At 41.8% G+C, this 21,449-nt stretch overlaps 1 protein-coding gene across 3 annotated transcripts in view; it reads left to right on the top strand.

The window, feature by feature from the left end:
* The window catches only part of FOXN3 (forkhead box N3), a 398,156-nt gene that overhangs the window by 138,271 nt on the left and 238,436 nt on the right, over window positions 1-21,449 (top strand). Inside the window, exon 1 of one of the 3 annotated variants that reach the window (XM_061611929.1) lies at window positions 14,030-14,091. The exons of 1 other annotated variant lie outside the window; for it this stretch is intronic. Coding sequence is in view for 1 of the 2 variants with exons in the window: in XM_061611934.1 (XP_061467918.1) it covers window positions 14,069-14,091 (23 nt within the window). In the remaining variant the exon portion in view is untranslated. Of the gene's footprint in view, window positions 1-14,029; window positions 14,092-21,449 lie in introns of those variants that run through there. One more of the 3 variants, XM_061611934.1, reaches the window with a different exon arrangement.

The raw sequence follows: 21,449 nt of genomic DNA, 5'->3' as shown, positions 1-21,449 counted from the left end.
ACTGCAGCCCCCGAGTCAGGTTGTGCTGCATGAGGATTTCTGTGACTTTGGCTGACTGACTGCCAGGATTGTTTTAGTTTGGTTTTTGGTTAGGAATCCTGACTGGTTATGGGATGCTGAGTTTTCTGCCTTACTGATAGGAATCTTGGTCTGGTTGGTATGGTATTGTATTTAGGAAATCATCACTGTCTTTCACTTTTTTTTCTATTTGCATTTAATTTATCTTTATCCTCACTCCCTTTGATCCATAAAAGCAACAACAGTGGTTCCATGCACTCCTCTCAACCCCCTTAAACCCACTGATGATGCACCTTGTTGTTTGCATTACAATTTGTTTCTTGCCCAATAGTGGTAAAAAAGAATTCACATAATGGACAGCATGGCTGCAATTGTAGTTCCCAAGCTGCTGCCTATGAAGGTAGACCAAACCATGTGTGTTTTCTTTCTGTCAATTATTATTCACTGGAATTGGGTTGGCTGTTGAGGTGAGTTTATAGCAGCCCACAGGGTAGACAGAAAAGAGAAGAGAATATTCTTACTCTTACTCATTCCTCAGACCTCTTTCTGAAGTGAAGGGTCAAATCTTTAAAGAAATTTGGATGTTAAAAGGTAGGGGCAGGGCATAGGCAGGGGGTTGCCAAGCCTACTTGGATATGGATATCTTTGCAGAGGATCCCTGGTTAAGCTTTACCAACAACACAATCCAAACCATATCTACTGAGAAGTCCTATTGAGTTCTATGGGGTTTAGTCCCTTAGTAAGTGTGTTTAGACTAACAGCCCATCTTTACTCCTGAATGCTCCCATCTAACATCTCTACAACACTAGGCTCCTTTCTTCCTTCAATGGCCTGAGGGCACTTAAAACCCTTTTTGCCCTAAGCAAGTTGGCTAGATTAAATGTTCCCTACCCAGGCTCCATTTTTTAGTTAAGATTTCTATCTTAATTTCCAATTGGAGAAATGGTTTCGTTTGAATTGTATGTGCCCAGCAACTGTGGTTGAATGAATGAATGAATGAATGAATGAATGAATGAATGAATGTTTATTTTCGGTCCATGACCAGCAAGCAAAATAAATACATACAAAAAACATAAAACACACATTTCCAAATCCATAAAATACATATTAAAATGGTAAGAACAGGGATTCAAATGATTAGACCAAGCTCTTTCTGCGGGCCATGGCCGCAACACAGAATCTAGATACCATATCAGTAAAGAATGGGTCACGATCCTCAAGTAGAACGTGGAAGGAATTTTCTTCTAATATTCTAGCTCTTTTAAGAAGACACGGGGCAATGAACAAAGTACGTAAATCAGAGTAAAGGGCACAGTGCAATAATACATGTTCAACGGTTTCCACTGCACCAGAGTTACAAATACAAAATTGTTCTGAATAAGGCACTCTCTTGTACCGCCCTTCCAATAAGGCTGAGGGGAGTACATTATATCTTGCTAGAGTAAATGCCTTTCTATACTTAGGGATACACAGATTAAATAAATAGCCCGCCGAAGTAGGTACATTTACACTGACCGAAGTATTAGGGAAAGCTGCCAACAACTGTGGTTGATGCTTAATGTATCATGCTTAATGACATCATTCAGGCCTGCCCCTATGACATCACTAAGGCCTGCCCCCCAAATCTCAGGGTTTGGGATGCTTCTGACCTGGCAACCCTATATGTATATATTTCTACCCCCCCACCTTCCACTACCGTGACCAGCAAGGCTGCAGATGCAGGATAGCTCCACAAAGCTCTGCCAGCATGGTTGGGAGTTAGGTTTTTGCCCTAAATATACTTCTTTCAAAAATCAGAGTAAAGCTAAAGAACAACAAAGCAATCATAATTCCAAAATACAAGTTAAATAACATCCCAGAAGAATATAAAGATCAAATAACGAACAGAGTTAGCTGTAAACAGAGGCTTAGTTGACAGAGAACCAGAAGAACTATGGAGTGAAGTCAGAGACATTATCAGGGAAGAATGCAAAAAGACAATACTTCTAGTTAAAAAGAGAGAAAGACCTCAATGGATGACTGAAGACACTCTTAAAATGTTTGAAGAGAGAAGGAAAGCAAAAGCTAAAAGGAGACAGAAACACGGTTAGAACCCTAAATGCAACAATACAGTGACTAATACGTAGGGACAAAGAGAACTATTACAATAGTCATTGTATAGAAATAGAAGAGGACAACAAAAAGAGTAAAACGAGCCTTAGCCAAAAAAAATAAGAGAAATTAAAGGGAAATTTAAACCAAGGGTAGGGATGTTGAATAACAAACAGAGGAACACACTGACTGACAGAGATGAAATAAAAGGAAGACGGAAGCAATACACTGAAGAACTCTATAAAAGAAATGCAAGGATGACAGATTCATTCATGGAGGAACCATATGATGAAGAACCAGAAATTTTAGAATGTGAGGTGAAAGCTGCTCTTAAAATACTTGGAAGAAACAAATCACCAGAAACAGATGGTATACCAATAGAGTTGCTACAAGCTACTCAGACTGAATCTGTCCAAATTTTGACAAAAATATGTCAACAAATATGAAAAACTAAACAATGGCCCACAGACTGGAAGCGTTCAATATATAACCCAAATCCAAAGAAAAGGGATCCCGGGGAATGCAGTAATTATCAAACTATTGCCTTAATATCCCATGCAAGTTAAGTAATACTCAAGATTCTACAACAAAGGCTCTTACCAAATATGGAGCGAGAAATGCCAGATGTCCAAGCTGGATTTCGAAAGGGAAGAGGCACCAGAGATCATATTGCAAACATATGTTGGATAATGGAACGTAGCAAGGAATTTCAGAAGGAAATCACCCTGTGCTTTATGGAGTACAGCAAAGCCTTTGATTGTGTAGATCATGAAAAACTATGGAATGCTTTAAAAGAAATGGGGGTGCCACAGCATCTGATTGTCCTGATGTGCAACCTATACTCTGGACAAGAGGCTACTGTAAGGACAGAATATGGAGAAACCGATTGGTTCACAGTCAGAAAGGGTGTGAGACAGGGTTGTATTTTATCACTCTATTTGTTTAATCTGTTTAATCTATACGCAGAACATATACAGAAAGCGGGATTGGGCCAAGATGAAGGAGGTGTGGAAATTGGAGGGGGAAATATCAATAATGTAAGATATGCAGACGATACCATACTACTAGCAGAAACCAGAAATGATTTGAAACAAATGCTGATGAAATTTAAAGAAGAAAGCACAAAAGCAGGACTACAGATGAATGTCAAGAAGACTAAATAATAACAAAAGATTTATGTAACTTTAAAGTTGACAACGAGGACATTGTACTCGTCAAGGATTATCAATACCTCAGCACAGTCATTAACCAAAATGGAGACAATAGTCAAAAATCACAAGAAGACTAGGATTGGGGAGGGCAGCTATGAGAGAACTAGAAAAGGTCCTCAAATGCAAAGATATATCACTGAACACTAAAGTCAGGATCATTCAGACCTTAATATTCTCGATCTCTATGTATGGATGTAAAAGTTGGACAGTGAAAAAAGCAGATAAGGGAAAAATCAACTCATTTGAAATGTGGTGTTGGAGGAGAGCTTTGCGTATACCATGGACTGCGAAAAAGATGAATAATTGGGTGTTAGAACAAATTAAACCAGAACTATTACTAGAAGCTAAAATGATGGAACTGAGGTTATTATAGTTTGGACACATAATGAGAAGACCTGATTCACTAGAAAAGACAATAATGCTTTAAAAAACAGAAGGGAGTAGAAAAAGAGGAAGGCCAAACAAGAGATGGATTGATTCCATAAAGGAAGCCACAGACCTGAACGTATAAGGTCTGAACAGGGTGGTTCACGACAGATGCTATTGGAGGTCGCTTGAAGGCACATAACAACAATACTTCTTTACCCAGCTTTGCTCACAGCCATGTAGGAGAGTGACTGCTGTGGTCTGAGATGCATCTTATCAGCTGCATTTGATTCACTGCCTCTCCTCCTTTCCAGAAGGCCTGGCTGCGATCATTCATTGCTGTGGTAAGCTGAATTTGGGATTGCTCTTGAGGACTGGTCAGAAGCTGCAGTTGGTTCCAAATATAGCTGATCAATTGTTAACTGGACTCTAGCATTTAAATCCTTTTATTTTGGTACATTTGCATAAAGAAAAAGCGGAGGGAAGAAAAAAGCAGGCTGTAGATATGTAAAAAAAGCCATGTGCATATATGTGTATGAAAGAAAGAAAATGAATCAATAAAAGACAAACATTCAGAAGGATACTGTGTGCAGGCTTTTTGGGGGAGCTTTAATCACACACCCAATTCCAGAGTTCTGCATGAGCTTTAGTGCTCATGAAGTTCCATGTCTACACACTTCCCCATTCATTTCAGTTTCAGGGACTATTTCTTTCTGGCAAAGTTGGCTGTCTGTGATTACAGTGCATTGATCATACAGATAAGTGTTGCATTTTCTCCCAGAAGGCACTCAAAACAACACACATCAATAAAAAATGTAAAATAAGGATGGTATTGCTATGGAAGAGGGAGTCCTTGTGCACGAAGACTGTGTGCCCCATCAGAACTCCCATGTGCACACAGACCCAGTGATGGATCAAGGTGGATATATACTGATTCTCTCCAAACCCACTGTAGATACGGTGTATCTTCTGACACTGCATAGATGAAAATAGAGACACACTTATACTACCCCTTTTCTTAAACCATAGGGCATAGTTGTTATATGTTTCTAAAGGCTCCACTGAATTTTTTGGATTCTGTACTCACCTAACCTGCAGTAGCTGACCTGCAACTGATTCAAACATAGGCACACAGGAATCTGCCTTATACTGGTTCAGACCATTGGTCCATCTAGCTCAGTATTTTCTACACTAATTGGGAGCAGCTCTCCAGGTTTTCAGGCAGGCAGGCAGGCAGGCAGGCAGGAGTCTCTCTCAGCCCTACCTGGAGGTGCTGGGGATTGAACCTGGAATCTTCTGCTTGCAAAGCAGATGCGCAGCCACTGAGCTACTATACTATCCCTGCCCCCAAATACTGATAGCTTGGAAGTGACCAGTGACTCTCCAGGTTTTCAGGCAGGGAACATTCCCAGCCCTACCTTGGATCTGAGATGCCAGGGACTGGACCTGAATACCTACCCACCCACCCACCACTTTTGCAGCCCTACTCACAGGTTGTGGAAGTGGAGGGAGTATATTGCTAGTTCTTCCGCCGCCGCCCCCCCACACTGGAGAAATGCTAGGATTTATCAAAGGCCAGGGGCTTATCAGGAAAAGCACAGCCAGCAGTTTCTTTCTCTTTTAATGCCATTTGATTGCCACCACAAGCAGCAATGCGGACCCATACTCTCAGTTGCCCAGCAGCCACTGTTGGAAGCACTATGCTTCTGAGTAACAATTGCTAGGAACTGCACGTGAGGAGGGTGCTCTTGCACTTGGGTTCCATTTGTGGGCTTCCCATGGGTATCTGGCTGGCCACTATGAGCACAGAATGCTGGGCTAGATGGGCCACTGGCCTGATCCAGCAGGACTAGATGGGCCATCTTGTCTCCGATGCTGTTTAACATCTATGTGAAGCCCTTGGGAGCAGTCATCAGGAGATTTGGGGCGAGGTGTCAGCAATATGCTGATGATACCCAGCTCTATTTCTCTGTAACATCTGAATCAGGAGAGGCTATGCTAGTCCTGGACCAGTGCCTGGACTTGGTGGTGGGCTGTATGAGGGCCAATAAACTGAGTCTGAAGCCTAGCAAGACGGAGGTGCTGTGGGTTGGTGGTTCCCAATTGGTCAGTTGCCTGCTTTAGATGGGGTCATATTCCTTCTGAAAGAGCAAGTTCCTAGTGTGGGGGTGGTCCTGGATCCATCTTTGTTGCTAGAGGCCCAGGTGACCTCAGTGGCTAGCAATGACTTTTACCAACTTCTGATAAGACAGCTGCGACCAGTTCTGGACCGCGATAGCCTGACCACTGTTGTCCATGCACTGGTAACCTCCAGACTGGATTACTGTAATGCACTCTATATGGGGCTGCCACATAGCTTTTTTAAAAAGATGTTTTGTTTTAATGTTTTTAAAGATGTTTTATTTTAATATATTTTAATGTCTGTTTTTATGATGTTTTAGAGTGTTTTTGTTTGCCGCCCTGGGTTCCTACTGGGAGGAAGGGCAGGATATAAATTTAATGAATGAATGAGTGAATGAATGAATAATAATGTTCTGTTACCTCTGCAATGCCTCATGTGGAATGATGCTATGTCATGAATTAATGTTGCTCTGACTAAGTGAGGCACTGTGGGAGAATGTGGCATTCTGGGTTGCTGAGAAAAGTCATGAGTGCTGCTTGTGACAGCCACCACACTATATTTTTAAAAAGAAATAGGCTATTGTTTTTAAAAAGAAAGGCTGTTGTTGCTACCACAAGTGCCACCTGTTCAAGTACTCCTTACCTCCCAACTTTTCTAGATTTCTGACTCCAGAAAGTTGCAAAAGGGGTTCATGCCCCCAAATTTCCAATAAAAATGAACCAAAAATATTTAGCCCACATAGGTTTGCATAAAATGGAAATCTGAATTGGGCAGAATTCTAGCACATCCCTAGTGCCTGCTGAGTCTGCTGTGAGGGTGCTGTTGGAGGACAACTTTGGGGTTCCTGCTCTCCCTTCTGGTTGCTGTTTGTCTTTAAATTGGACTTTGACCAGATAGCTCTTCAGAGAACACCTTAAAACAGAGGATTGTCCTCTGAGAGTCCATCAACTAGAGGACTGTCCTCTGGACACATGGCCACCCTATCAACAGTTGAAAATACACCTCTGCAGCTTTAGTGTGTGAAATAGCAGGCTGCAGATTGTATGTTGTCTCCATGTGCAGTAGAGACAAGATGGATCTGCCCCCCACTCAGATGTGACTGCCAGGGACCATGGAGAGGGGCCTAAATCCTGAGGAATGAACAGCCAGGAGCAATGCTCAGAAATAGGGACCATCTCTGTTAAATAGGGTCAGTTGGAGCCAAAGAAAAAGGGAAGCATTTATTTATTTATTTATTACATTTATATACCACCTTTATTTATTTATTTATTACATTTATATACCACCTTTCTTCCAAGAAATTCAAGGTGGTGTACAAATATGGTACTAGCCCTCCCAATTTTATCCTCACAACAACCCTGTGAGGTAGCTTAGGCTGAGAAGCAGTGACTGGCCCAAAAGCTCACCCAGTGAGTTTCGTGGCCAAGCAGGGATTTGAACCCTGGTCTCCTAGGACACAGTCCGATACTCTTAACTGCTACACCACACTGGCTCTCATCATACATTTATGATGTATCTTCTTGTTTCTAGAGGTGAGACTTTTATCACTTTTACTGAATATCCTAAACCCCATTAACTAGTTTTGTGTGAAGCATTACCATGAATAATTAATCAGCACTTGTTAACAAAGTGCATCAGGAGATGCATTATCTATGTCTTAAATGAAGTCATGTGCTGTGTAAAGTACACAGTACCCTGAGCCCTTATTTAGCATTGAGAAATGAAAACATTCAGTTCTCAGAAACCCAAGGTCTGTGTATGTGTGGAAAAAGTGCCCTTTAATGGTCCAAAACAATATTCTAATGGGAACCAGTTCTGAACGTCCTGTGGCAATCCATTCCAGAGGCGATATAATCCAGTAGCCCATTTCTATTTAGCCGTGGCAAGTGTGGAAAATTAATTCCAGTCTTCCAACAGCAATATGGCAGCTTTATTTATTTTTCCTCTCAATAATAATAATAATAAATTTTATTTGTTAGTCGCCTATCTGTCCAAATTAACGGACACTCTAGGCGACTTAAGAAAATAATTGTTATGAGAGACATTATTATCAGAAAAGTTAGAGGAAAATCTCCAGATAAAAGTTAATCTTTTCATATTGTTCCTGTTTATTTTATTTCAGTTTGGAGTCTACCCTTTTCTTATGACTCAGGGTGCAATCCAAAACAGCCAAAACAAATAAAGAGATGGTAGTTGCACGCAACCCCAAATTAGAAAATTGTTCACGGTCCTTGCAGTTATACAATGGACATGCAAAAGGCTAACTAATCTTACATGAAACTAATCTTGAAAAGAAGAATAAAAAATTGGACCCCCGTCCTGAGTTATAAAGCTGATAAACAAGATTGATCTAAACCTGAGAAGTACAAAGTCACTTTTAAAAATAAAGATGTTTATTTTGGTGGCACAAAGTAGAGTATATTAAATTGTCTTACACTTGTAAGCCTTTGGTGGGAGGACTAGAGGTGTAATGTTGTTGTTATTGTCATAACGTTCCTTTTCTGTTGTAAGCATGCTTTCGTGAAAAATCAATACATTATCAATTTTTAAAAAGGACCAAAACAGGTTGTCTTTCTGATAGGGTTTTGCTGCTATGTTACAATATATGTTTATCACTTACAATATTGCCATTTGCTAGGGAGATATTTTATATTTTTGAGATCAGGTTTTGTAATGTGTCCACACATGGATGGCCCATGGTGAGTGGGAAGTAGTGGCAGCAGGTGGAGCCAGTGTCACAGTTAAACAGCAGGTGGGGGGGTTACTAGTGGTCTGCCACAATATCCATGAAATGGTGAATGGGGGTGTTATCTGCTCTCCCCCCCCCCCCGATCCTCTGCCTGAGCCTTGTGGCGCACCATGGCTCATTATTGGGCTGTTGTTGGGGCTGTGCATGTGATTAGGTATCTTGTATGAGTACACACAGCCCATTTTCACCTTTAGCCCTATTTATGGAGATTGGAGGCAAGCCAACAACAAGATCTTGTGCCTCGTCCATTCATTCAGTCAGTATGTCTAGTCAAAGGTGAGAATAGGATGTTTATTATCATGCTTGTCTAACAGGATGAGGTCAGACTATGCAGCAAAATATTCTTCAGCTCTCAGATCACTCTCTGGGGGGAAATTGTGGCGACTGAGTGTACTGAGGCAGAGAAATGTAATTAGTCTTATGGTTCTGATAAAGCTTTGGTTACAGGTGTTGTAGAGGACAGCCCCCAGTCATATCAATGGGCATACCCATAAAGTTGACTGGAGCCTAGATGAATCTTGTATTGTGGGTACTGTAATGATTATATAAGCAACACCTCCAACTACTAGATGGTGCTGTTCCATATCCTTAGAGGTGACCTAAGATTCAGTGTTGTCATGGTTGAAGTTCCTGTCAGGAGCAGATCTGTGCTAGGGGCCTATGCTATTGGTTTAACTTGCAGGTCTCTAATAAAGTTTGCTATTTTAAGCAAGTATTTCAGTACATATAATTCATATTACTCCTGCACAGATCTCCCTAGCTGGATTGGGGGGGATTTCCACTCCCCACGCTTGGTACCTGCATAATACATAAAAGTTGCATTACGCAAGGCCTATAGATAGGCAACCCTAGTAGTTGCCAGTTCTGAAATCTGCTGGTCTGAACTGAGTTCCTCTGTAGCAGTATTCCCCTTAAGTATGATCCATTTAAGCTTGAATAATATTGAACAATATTTTAATATGAAGTGAGTATTTCTCTTCAGAAGCAGAGCAAGAAAGCCTGGAGGCAAAAAGGGGAAGAAATGTAAAAATAACAATGGATCCAAAACTGTGCACCTTTTACAAAAGACCTATAAAATGTAATCTTCCACCCTGAACTCTCTTCTTACCTTTTCAGAGGATGAAGATTAGATTTGCTACTTAGCTAATGTACTTGAGAGGAATTCTTAGTTCTACTTAATTTGCTGTTTCCATCTGAAAAGTTCCACATGTAGAATTGTTTTCTTTACTCACATGACAAGTTAGGATTATATACTAACAGCTGTGTAAAAGGGGCATCCGACAAAAGACAGAAGCTCACTCCAGATAAACCTGAATTTATGTTATCTTTGATTGTGGCAGGTATACTGGTTGTATTTAAAATGGCAGCCATTCATGATCGCTCCACATTATGCCCAGTAACTGAGCTCATAATGTCTCTGAATTCCAGTTGCTAGGGGTCACATTTGGTAGAGTGCTGCTGTGCTTATGTTCTGCTTGAGAGCTTCCCATTGGCATCTGGTTGGCCACCATGAGAACATAATACTGGGCTAAATTAGGCCTTTGGTCTGATCCAGCAGGGCTTTTCTTATGGTCTTATTGGAAAACTTGCATAAAGGAGAATCTTAGCTTCTCCAAACTCTCAGTACTGTGTGATGGACACATGTTGAAGGATATCCAGTTGCCCACTGTTGAAAAAGCAAATCTTTCCCTTCAGACTATATTGATTTTCTCACGGTAAACATCAGTTTGATAATAAAGGAAGAGTTTTGCTCGGTCAGAACAAAAATCCATCTAGTTTACAGGGCAGTCTAAACCAGTGGTTCCCAACCTGGGGGCTATAACCCCCAGGGCCCCCACAAAGTAATTCAGAGGGGGCCATGAACAGTAAAGAAATGTATTATTTATTATTTTTTTTAAAAAAAAGTCTTCACTCCCTGAATGCTGTCTGCTCCTCACTGCCGCTGCAGACGACTGTCCTGCCCAGAGTACGAGACATGAGACGGAGGCGAGACTGGAATTAATTCTTGTTTTATTAGAGTAACAGTTACATCAAAAGCAGTGCGCTTCATAGACTTAACTATGCTAACTCACTACTATCCCTAACTAAGCTACCTAGGCATACTCTGCAGCGTGTGAAGAAAGTTGACTCATCATCACCAATCAGGGGGGTGCCACACCTTCACTTGTAATCTCTGACTCCTCTGAAGTTCCACCTTCTGGCCGACCCGCTTCTCGCGGTGTCTCGTGCGGGACAAGGGGGGCGAGCCTCCACCAGCTCATCTGACAGTACAGGCTCACTAGGTGCCGGCTCAGCTTCAGGAGGTGGGGAAGCGTTTGAAGTGCCAGGTGGGGAGTCCTGGGGGGTGGAGTTGGCGACGCACCAGGTCATCCCTCAATGGCTCTGTTGGGGTGCCTGTAGGTGGAGTGAGGTCTGGTTTGGCGGGAGGACTGTCCATGGGAACTGGCAGACTGTTGGCTGCACCCCCTCCCTCATTGTCCTTGAAAACCTCATCTACCTCTGATTCCTCTCCCTGCTCTATCTGGGGAAGCTGGGGCTTGACTGACTCCCCTCCCTGATCCTCCTGGGAGAGCTGGGGCTCAACAATGACACCTCCATCTTGCTACAAACAAGAGGGGAGGACATTTGCTAAAGCACCAAAGTGCCTTTCAGGTGCGCCGAGGGTAGGCATCTTCCTATAAAAAACATGGCAGACACCAGAGGAGGCTGAGGGTGGAGCTACCAGGAAGAAGAGGGGATTACTGTTGCCGACTCCCATCTGCACGCGCTGCCACTGCTTTCCCCCTTCCTTCGTGGTAGCCGGCCTGCCTGCCTTTCTTTGCTCCTGCTTTGCTGCTACCTCCTTTGAAAAATTATTATTTGCAAGGCTGCCCAGATCTCGCCTTCAGCCCAGATGGAGCCAAAGAGAGGAAGCTCAGGACCTGCTTGCTCCCCATCTCTGAGGCTGTGTGTGTGCCAGCATCCCCCCCTTTCTTCCACCTACACTCTGCTCCCCTGATCTCTCTCTCCAAGATGCTGTGGCAGTTGAGGGCTTCCCCCTCCCACATGCCCAAATGCATGCACTCCTGCAGATGCTTGCAGGAGGGGCAGGTGTGTTTGTGTGTGCACTGACCTGTCTTCTGCTCCACTCTCATTCCCCAAATGCACGCTAACCAAGTCATCAGTTCTGATTATCATCCCAAGGCCTAAAAGCACTAACCTCCCTCCTTAATCTATCCACCCTTTTGTCTTCACAATCTAGCATCCCCACCACTATCATATTGCTGCTGCTGCTGCTGCTTCATCATAATCTTCATTATCATCATTATAAAGCTCACCAGGTTGGCTGGGGTCCACATATTGCAACTGAAATGTATTTATTTATTTATTATTGCATTTATATCCCACCTTTCCTCCAAGTTGCTCAAGGTGGTGCACATAGTCTCCCCGACTGGCCATTTTATCTTTACAACAACCCTGTGAAATAGGTCAGGCTGAGTGACTGTGTCTGGCCCAAGTGTCACCCAGTGGGCGTCATGGCTGGATGGGGATCCTTAGTCCAACACTGTAACCCACTGTGTTGGGAGACAGGACTGTACATCTTCAGACTATGCGTGTGGAGGAGAGGGGGGATACCAATGTGATGAACCTTTGCATTAAGAAAAGAATGAAACACCTCCCTGTCTGCAGGGAGCTTTTTACTGAAAGGGATATTTGGAGATATTATTTTGCCACACACCATTTTTTTCAATTACTGTAACAGGGACTAAAATTACAATTAGCATGGGGGGGTCACAAACTTTTTTGACCTTACAAAGGGGGTCCATACTCATAAAGGTTGGGAACCACTGGTCTAAATCTCAACTGGGTAGCAGCAGGGCTTGACAGAGTGGTGAGGCCACCTCCACAACCCTGCTGCTCACATTGGCCAGGATGGTAAGGGCAAAGAGGTAACATGCGCCTGATGTTGTGATTGGGCCTGAATTGGAACCGATGTAGTAAAGGAACAGCAGTGGGGCTGGATTGGCCCCTCCCTGCCCCTGGAACACCTACAGGGATCCCTCTGGTGGCACTTCCACCTGAATGTTCAGTAGGTGGACCAGGGAGCTCCTTTGGACACACCTTTGGAGTGACACTGGCATTGCTCCACAGGCAGAGGCCAATAGGACTGGGCCAAGGAATACCTCTACCCAATACATGACCACCACCCCTTCAGCCTGGTGCAAAGAGGGTTTGGATTGCAGCCTTAGCATGCTTTGTCCTACACTGGCCAACCAGGTGCCTCTGGAAAACCCACAGGCTAATGAAAATAGTAGTACTCCTGTGCTGTTTCCGCTCTGTCACCCACATGGCTTTCTTGTTTCTTATGCTTTCTTGTTTACTGGGCTTTGTGCTCATTGTTAATCTGGCCCCCCAAGGAACCACACTGACTTCAGCAAATGACAGAGCAGCCACGATGGATGGACTAAAATGGACAACAGCAGTGGACACGCCTGGCTTGGTGCAAGCCACTTGTAACTTCTGCTGAAGCAAAGTGACAGCCAGCCTAAGTCCTTGGCATCTGGGTTGATGATACGTATGAGAAAACATTGCACATGATAAGTTGCTGAGAAGACTGTTGGGTGGCACAGCAGACCGTGAAACCATAACATTCTTGCTTTGTTTTGAAAAGATGCTGATGTGAAATGTGACTATGACTTGCAAACTGCAGGCCCGCAAACTATACTTTCTCCCAGGAAGATTTTGAGCAGTTATGAAGGGTGAAAAATTCTTGTGTCTTCCTCTGCACTCAGTTCCAAAATGATGTAAAGGCCTGGTCCCATCTCTGATCATTACAAACGGGTACATTTCACCTTTTCCTTCCTTCTGATTCTAACGAGAATGTTCCTAGGCTTTCTATTGTTTTTGTTTCCTTTCTAACTCCCTCCTTCCTTTCTTTCATTTTGCTCTTCCTGCTCTGCTACAGAGGAGAGGGAACCTTGTACGTGCTGACCCAGACATTGCCCTGGACTGGCAGCTATGAATTCAGTACTAAAATGCTATGTAGTAAAAATAACTAGGAAACTTTAGGCTGCATTCCTGTGCACATGTACTTGACAGTAATCCCCATGAAAATCCATAGGACATACTTGTGAGTTTACATGAATAGAATTGCACAATGCTTTAAGATAGATGGGCTCAGAAGCAAGGCACACCGGTTGCTTCAAAAGCAGCCAGAATGGCTTTTTCTGGCGGCATTGAAACAACTCTGCCCTCATGCCTCCCTTCCCCACTGGTGACCTCAGACCTTTCAGGACCATTCACAGCAGAGGGTTGGGTTAGACTGTCTCCGCCTGGGCCTGCAGCAAAACGTTTCCATTGGCCACACCTGAAAGGCAAACAGGTTGATCTACCAATCAGTTGCAAAGTCTGCCTGAAGCTTTTTTTTTTTTAAAAAAAATGCACTCAAACTGATCTGACCAGGGTTTTAGAGTAAAAAGGGGCAAAGGTTGACTAGCGTTGTCTGCCCTCATTTTCAGAAGAGAGGTGGAGATGCATTGGAGGCCGGCAGAACAGTAAGTGTGTCTCTACCCGAAGTTTTAGTAGGAAGATGTCCTGTAGTTTGTTAAGGGTGCTGGGAACTGTAGATCTCTTAATAACTCTCAGCACCTTTAACAAACTACAGTTCCCTTGATTCTTTGGGGGGAGGCAATGACTGTTAAAAGTAGTTTAACAGTGGTTTAAGTGTATGGTGTGGGAGTGACCACAATGGAGGGCCTAATAATACAGGATGTGATATTATTATCATCATCACTGCCATTTTATTTCTGTATTCAGTTTCTTAGATGACATCTACTGAAAACAGTTTAAGGGGACTTACAATATAAATAAGAAAACAATATTAAACATATGCAAATATTCAAAAGAAAAATAATAAACAACAATTTAACAATAGAATTCTAAAAACAGCCCATCCCATTCTTATTATACTTGCTTTTTATTGGTTGTTTTGCTTTTGTTCCTTATGCCATTATTATAACGTCGTCTTTATTCTCATTGTCACAGTATTATTTTCTAATTTCTCTGCTGTTGATTATCTCATTGTACTGCCTGGATGTGTTCTTTATGTAGTTTCTGTACTCTTGTATTGAGCAAAGTGTATTAATAAATACACAGTTTCAATTAAAGACTTGTGTCTGTTATAGGATGCCTCTGAATACTAGTTGCTAAAGACTGCATGAGGGGAGAGTACTCTTACACCCAGGTGCAGCTTGTGAGCTTCCCTTGGGCATCTGGTTAGCCACTATGAAAACAGGATGCTAGACTAGATGGGCCTCTAACCTGATCCACTATGGCTCTCCTTATGTTTACTGGATGCTTTACTCATTGGGGTCCAATTCTGAACTCAGATTAACACTGATGTGCTCTGTTCTCTCTAATTTAAATAAATAAGTCAGGCACCATCTCTGTTACCTTTTCGGCACCTATTGAAGACCTTCCTCTTTCAACAAGCTTTTTAAGTAGAGACCTTATTCCAGTCTGTGTCTGTGTTGGAATTGCTTTTTAAGATGTTTTTAAAGTTTTTTAATGATGTTTTTAATATGTTTAAAAAAATATTTTCTTTTAATATGTTTTAAAGTCTGTTTTTAAGATGGTTTAGAGTGTTTTTAGTGTTTTTGTTTGCCACGCTGGGCTCCTACTGGGAGGAAAGGCAGGATATAAATGTATTGGTTTGTTATTCCATAGTCAGGTCATTTTAAAAATTATTTATTTATTTATTAGATTTATATCCCACCCTTCCTCCCAGTAGGAGCCCAGGGTGGCAAACAGAAGTGCTAAAAACACTCTAAATCATAAAAACAGACATTAAAATATATTAAAACAAAATATCATTAAAAACATATTAAAGCAAAACATCTTTAAAAACATTTTTTTTAAAAAAGCTTTAAAAACATCTTTTTTAAAAAAGGCTTTAAAAATGTATAATAATTATTATTATTGATTTATTATTGTACCCAAGGATAGCCATCATCCACTGGATTTCCATTGTTCCACCATTTTTCTGGTTATGCTCATGTGATCACTTGTTGCACTCAGGTCTTGCTTGTGGGCTTCCCAGAGGCGTCCGGCTGCTACTGTGAGAACAGGATGCTGCCTTTCCAGAGGCCATTTTTGTGTACAAAATGACTCTTTAGTTTCTTTAAGCAGCTGTTACTTGTTTTGCTTCTAGCTGAGCTTTTCCCTCCCAGGGAAGGTGGGCCTCCTGCTCTTTGTGATAGGAAATGCATGTGGCTGCCTCTGCTACTGCAGGGATTCATTTGAAAGTGGAGATGCCTGTGAGTTTATGGGGATGGAGATGTGGGATAGGGAGTGCTCATGTGCATGCTTACTTCCATTTTATTTTTGTGCAAAAACAACATGAACAATAGCAAACAGTCTGTAAATTGCAGTCTGTAAAGTTTATTACTGGAATTATAGGTTGCTCCACATGGGTAATCTGGGGAGATAGGTTTGTAAGTGTGGGAATGGTGCAGTGTGGAGTACTGTCCATGGTTTCCATATGGGAGAATGCTGTATGCTTAGTGCATAGTTTCTCCCTGTAATTTGGAACCCTGACTAGGGAACAGCAACTCAACAGGGCTTGTCAGTTGTATGAATGAGGGGAAGAACTGTAGCTCAGTGGTAGAGCATCTGTCTTCTGTGCAAAAGGTCCCAGACTCAATCCCCACCATCTCCAGGCAGGGTTAAGAGAGAATTCTGTCTGAAACCTGGAGAGCCGCAGTGCAAGCAATACTAACCTAGATGGACCACGGATGGACCACAGACTTGGTATAAGGCAGCTTCCTATGTTCCTATGAGTTATTCATCCTTCCAGCTGCCGATTCAGTAAAGTCTTATCTTCCCTTGCAATCTACTTGTGCAATTACAACACAACGGTGTCTTCACAGCACCCAAGAGCAATGGTGTTGCACCCTGGTTGGCTGTTTGTTTGCTATTATGATTTCTTAATTTGTCTTCAGTCCAAGGCAAGTAGCAACTTTCAGGGTGCATTCATTTAAATGAATCAAGTGCTTGTTTGCTTGTTTCCACTGCGGAACACTGAAATTCCCACCAATTCTTTCCTGCACCATACATGAATTGTGCATTGGATGTTTGGCCTTTTGTAGAAGAAATATATCCTTAATAAACCAAAACCTTTTTGTTTGCTTTAAACTTGTTGTCTCCCAATTGCGTCAAAGTACCCTCATTAATGATTAATGACAAAAGGCATAGTCCAGATCCCTATTGATTTTCCCTAGAGTAATCATGATTTTTTACATCTTTTTTATTGCCTTTAAGTGCTTTCATGCCCATACAAAAGAATTCAATATTTGTCATCTCTTCTAAAATGCAAATTATTCCATAGTCAGGTCATTTTTTAAACAAATGCTGCTCTATGTGCTTTCCTATTTTCAAAGACAGAAACCAAAAGTTATACCTGAAACTTTGTGGTGTGTAAAGAAAGAACCAGCAGAACATCAGCAATAACCACACAAATGGCCATTCCATTACTCTTCATCACTTTCCCTGCCCTGGTGCCCTTTAGGTGTTGTCGGACTACAACTCCCATCAGCCTAACCAGCATGGCTAGGGATGATGTAGTCCAACAATATTTGGAGGGCACCAGGTTGAGGAAGCCTGCTGTCTGTCCATTATTGCTGTGAACAATCAAGATGTATCTTTTTCTTTGACTAAAATCTTTTTCTCTGGCTGAAGATTTTTTTAAAAAAATTGACTTAATATTTGTATTCTGCTTTTCCAATAACAATCTTGAATTCAAAGTGATTCACAATAATAATAACAGCATTAAAAACTAGCAAACATTTCTACCAATATAATAATATCAAAGCACATAACTTGTTATGTGCCTTCAAGTCGATTACGACTTATGGCGACCCTATGTATCAGTGACTTCCAAGAGCATCTGTCATGAACCACCCTGTTCAGATCTTGAAAGTTCAGATCTGTGGCTTCCTTTATGGAATCAATCCATCTCTTGTTTGGCCTTCCTCTTTTTCTACTCCCTTCTGTTTTTCCCAGCATTATTGTCTTTTCTAGTGAATCATGTCTTCTCATGATGTGTCCAAAGTATGATAACCTCAGTTTCATCATTTTAGCTTCTAGTGATGTTGTTGTTGTTATGGTTTAATATTTTCTAACACCCAATTGAGAGCCAGTGTGGTGTAGCGGTTAATGTGTTGGACTATGACCTGGGAGATGAGGGTTCGAATCCCCACATAGCTATGAAGTTCACTGGGTGACCTTCGGCCAGTCACTGCCTCTCAGCCTCATGAAAACCCTATTCATAGGGTCGCCATAAGTTAGGATCAACTTGGAGGCAGTACATTTTTTTTAAACATACAATTATTTGCCTTTTTCGCAGTCCATGGTATGTGCAAAGCTCTCCTCCAACACCACATTTCAAACGAGTTGATTTTTCTCTTATCCACTTTTTTCACTGTCCAACATTCACATCCATACATAAAGATTGGGAATGATCCTGACTTTAGTGTTCAGTGATACATCTTTGCATTTGAGGACCTTTTCTAGTTCTCTCATAGCTGCCCTCCCCAGTCCTAGCCTTCTTCTAATTTCTTGACTATTGTCTCCATTTTGGTATTGATAATCCTTGACAAGTTGAATGTCCTTGTTGTCAACTTTAAAGTTACATAAATCTTTTGTTGTCGTTACTTTAGTCTTCTTGACATTCAGCTGTAGTCCTGCTTTTGTGCTTTCTTCTTTAACTTTCATCAGCATTTGTTTCAAATCATTACTGGTTTCTGCTAGTAGTATAGTATCGTCTGCATATCTTAAATTATTGATATTTCTCCCTCCAGTTTTCACACCTCGTTCATCTTGGTCTTTTTGCATTCTTCCCTGATAACGTCTCTGACTTTACTCCATAGTTCTTCTGGTTCTCTGTCAACTAAGTTTAAAGCTTCAAATCTGTTCCTTCTTTGAGCTTTATATTCTTCTGGGATGCTATTTAAATTGTATTTTGGCATTATGATTGCTCTGTTGTTCTTCTTTGCTTTACTCTGATTTTCAATATGACCAGTTCATGATCTGTCCTGCAGTCTGCTCCTGGTCTTGTTTTCACAGTATGGAAGTTCTCTATCTTCTGCTACTAATTATATAATCAATTTGATTCCTATATTGACCATTTGGTGATGTTCATGTGTACAGCTGTCTTTTCAGTTGCTCAAAAAATGTGTTTGTGAGAAACAAATTACTGGCTTCACAAAATTCAATAAGTCTTTCTCCTGCTCCATTTCTATCTCCTGAGCCCCATCTCCCCACAATTCCTAGTTCTACTCTGTTCGCTACTTTTGCGTTCCAGTCCCCCATGATTATCAGCACATCTTGTTTTGGTGTGTGATCAATTTCTTCTTGTACTTCTGTGTAAAATCTCTCCAATTCCTCTTCTTCTGCATTTGCCGTTGGAGCATAGACTTGGATGATGGTTATGTTAATATGTTTCTCTTTAAATCTCATTGATATCACTCGCTCAGACTATGCGTTATAGCTCTTAATAGTTTTTGCTACATCACTTCTCACTATTAAAGCAACCCAATTTCTTCTTAATTTCTCATTTCCCGCATAAAATATTTTGAAGTTCCCTGATTGAAAATGTCCCATTCCCATCCATTTTAATTCACTCACGCCAAGTATTGCAAATACAAGTATTGTAAAGGACATAATAGCTAAGGCAAAATAACACATTCAGCAGACAATACAGTTCAGTACAAACTTATGTATGAAGAGTAGGGCTGTTTGTTGATTTGGAGTCTGCATTGTACTCAGTGACGTCTGGAGGCTCCATGTCACTGGGGCAGTGGAATCCACTCCAGGTTTTAGTCTGACCTTTGAAGGAGCTGTGCAAGGTGTGGGCTAAAACCTAGTATGGATTCCACTGCCCTACTGACATGAAGCCTCCAGCTGCCACTTATTGTAACCTGCCATTTCCTCCAAGTTTACATAATAGACTTGCTGTGATTTAAACCACTATAAGAAAGAAGGGTTAACTCTTCCATCCTCCTGCACCACACCTCCAATTCACCACCACCATCTGGCTTCTTTTTACCAAACTAGAAATATCGTGCCTAGTTTGGTCCTACACTCTTCTGTGATAGCATAGTGACATCAGCTTCTGTGGTTTTGAATGTATTTGCTTAAAAACAGAACATTGTTTCTTGGGAAAGGCCTAACCTCCAAGAAATTATGTTATTTAGAGATTCCAAACTAGAAAAGATCAAACACCAGGCACCCATCCCTCCTTGGGCCAGGATTAGGGATGGGGTAGAGATTAGATTCAGATTGCATTTAAAGCTGAATCAGTCAAGTTTGCATTTTCCAAAACAACAGCAGAACCAAAATACCACCATCCTTCGGAATTTGCCCTTATCCAAATTTTGTGATGCAGTTCTCCAGCCAATGTTTATAAAAATGCATATATGAAGGGGAAGTGTACATGTGGGATTGTGAGGTTGGGATGGGTGATTTACATCAATCTTCTCCAAAACTGTAATCTTGTATCTGGAAATTGGGATTTGTAGCAGAAAAGCCTGTTCCATTGGTCAAACCTGTTCCTTTCATAAGCTAACCATTCTAGTCAAGTCAGTCTCTTTGTTTGCTTGATGGGCCAATCTGCATACCAAAGGATGTGGTCTAGAGTAGTCCTGTTGGTATGGGAATTCTCTGAGGAGAGAGGCCCTCCTCCACCCTCATCTTGGAGCCTGGAAGTGGCCTCAGTTAGTGTAAGTGTGAGGTGAAGCTGGGAACTGAAAAGACACAGAAAGATGTGTGCAGTCTGTGTTCAGTCCCAAAACTATGGTTTAAGGGACCGTCAGAAACCTGATGGGGATCCAAGATCTGTTGGACTGTTAATGCTGAGAACCCCTCCATCTTGTGCTCGCTCAGGTTATATAAATGTGTAAATAAATCATATATCCTAAAGACACCACAATCTCTGCTGACCTTCATTCCAAGGTATCCAAACCCTGGGTAAGAGCAGGAACCCCTGGAAATTTCTTACTGCTTGGAGACTAGGGTATGTATAACAATATATTAGTGAAAATAGTATTAAAATACCTTTAATTAGGAGAAATTGCTTGCAAAAATTTGTACCTTAGTCAAAACAGCATACAAAAATGTGTTTATTAGGAAATATTCACACTAAAATGCTGAACACGTTTCATGAGGATTTAAAAAAAAAATCACAAATTGTAGCAGAACTGAGTTTAAGACTGGAAAAATGAAAAACTGAGAGATGCAAATCCTTCCAGCCCTAGCCAGGACCATCCATCCACCAACAAATCTTTCCAATCATCCTGAGCCATTCAGATGACAAGAGACCTGATAGTCTGCCCAAAAAAGATGCACAGAGCTAATAGCACCAAAATATTTAAGCAGGAGACCCAAGCCACACACTATAGGAAAAGCCGCAGATACCCCTCCAAATTTGTAGATAGTTTTATCTGGGACCAAAAAGAAAAAATGGAAATAGACTACCTTCAAGTCAATCCCGACTTATGGCCAGTGTGGTGTAGTGGTTACGGTGCTGGACTATGACCTGGGAGACAAGGGTTCATATCCCCACACAGCCATGACTCACTGGGTGATCTTGGGCCAATCACTGCCTCTCAGCCTCAGAGGGAGGCAATGGTAAACCCCCTCTGAATACTACTTATCATGAAAACCCTATTCATAGGGTCGCCATAAGTCGGGGTCGACTTGAAGGCAGTCCATTTCCATTTCCATGAACAGGGATTTCATGGTAAGCGGTATTCAGAGGGGGTTTACCATTGCCTCCCTCTGAGGCTAGTCCTCCCCAGCTGGCTAGGGCCTGCTCAGCTTGCCACAGCTGCACAAGCCAGCCCCTTTCTTGTCCGCA

The sequence above is a fragment of the Rhineura floridana genome, chromosome 2 (genome assembly GCF_030035675.1).
Source record: "Rhineura floridana isolate rRhiFlo1 chromosome 2, rRhiFlo1.hap2, whole genome shotgun sequence".
Taxonomy (NCBI): Eukaryota; Metazoa; Chordata; class Lepidosauria; order Squamata; family Rhineuridae; genus Rhineura; species Rhineura floridana.
This window is presented reverse-complemented; position numbering and strand designations above follow the sequence as displayed.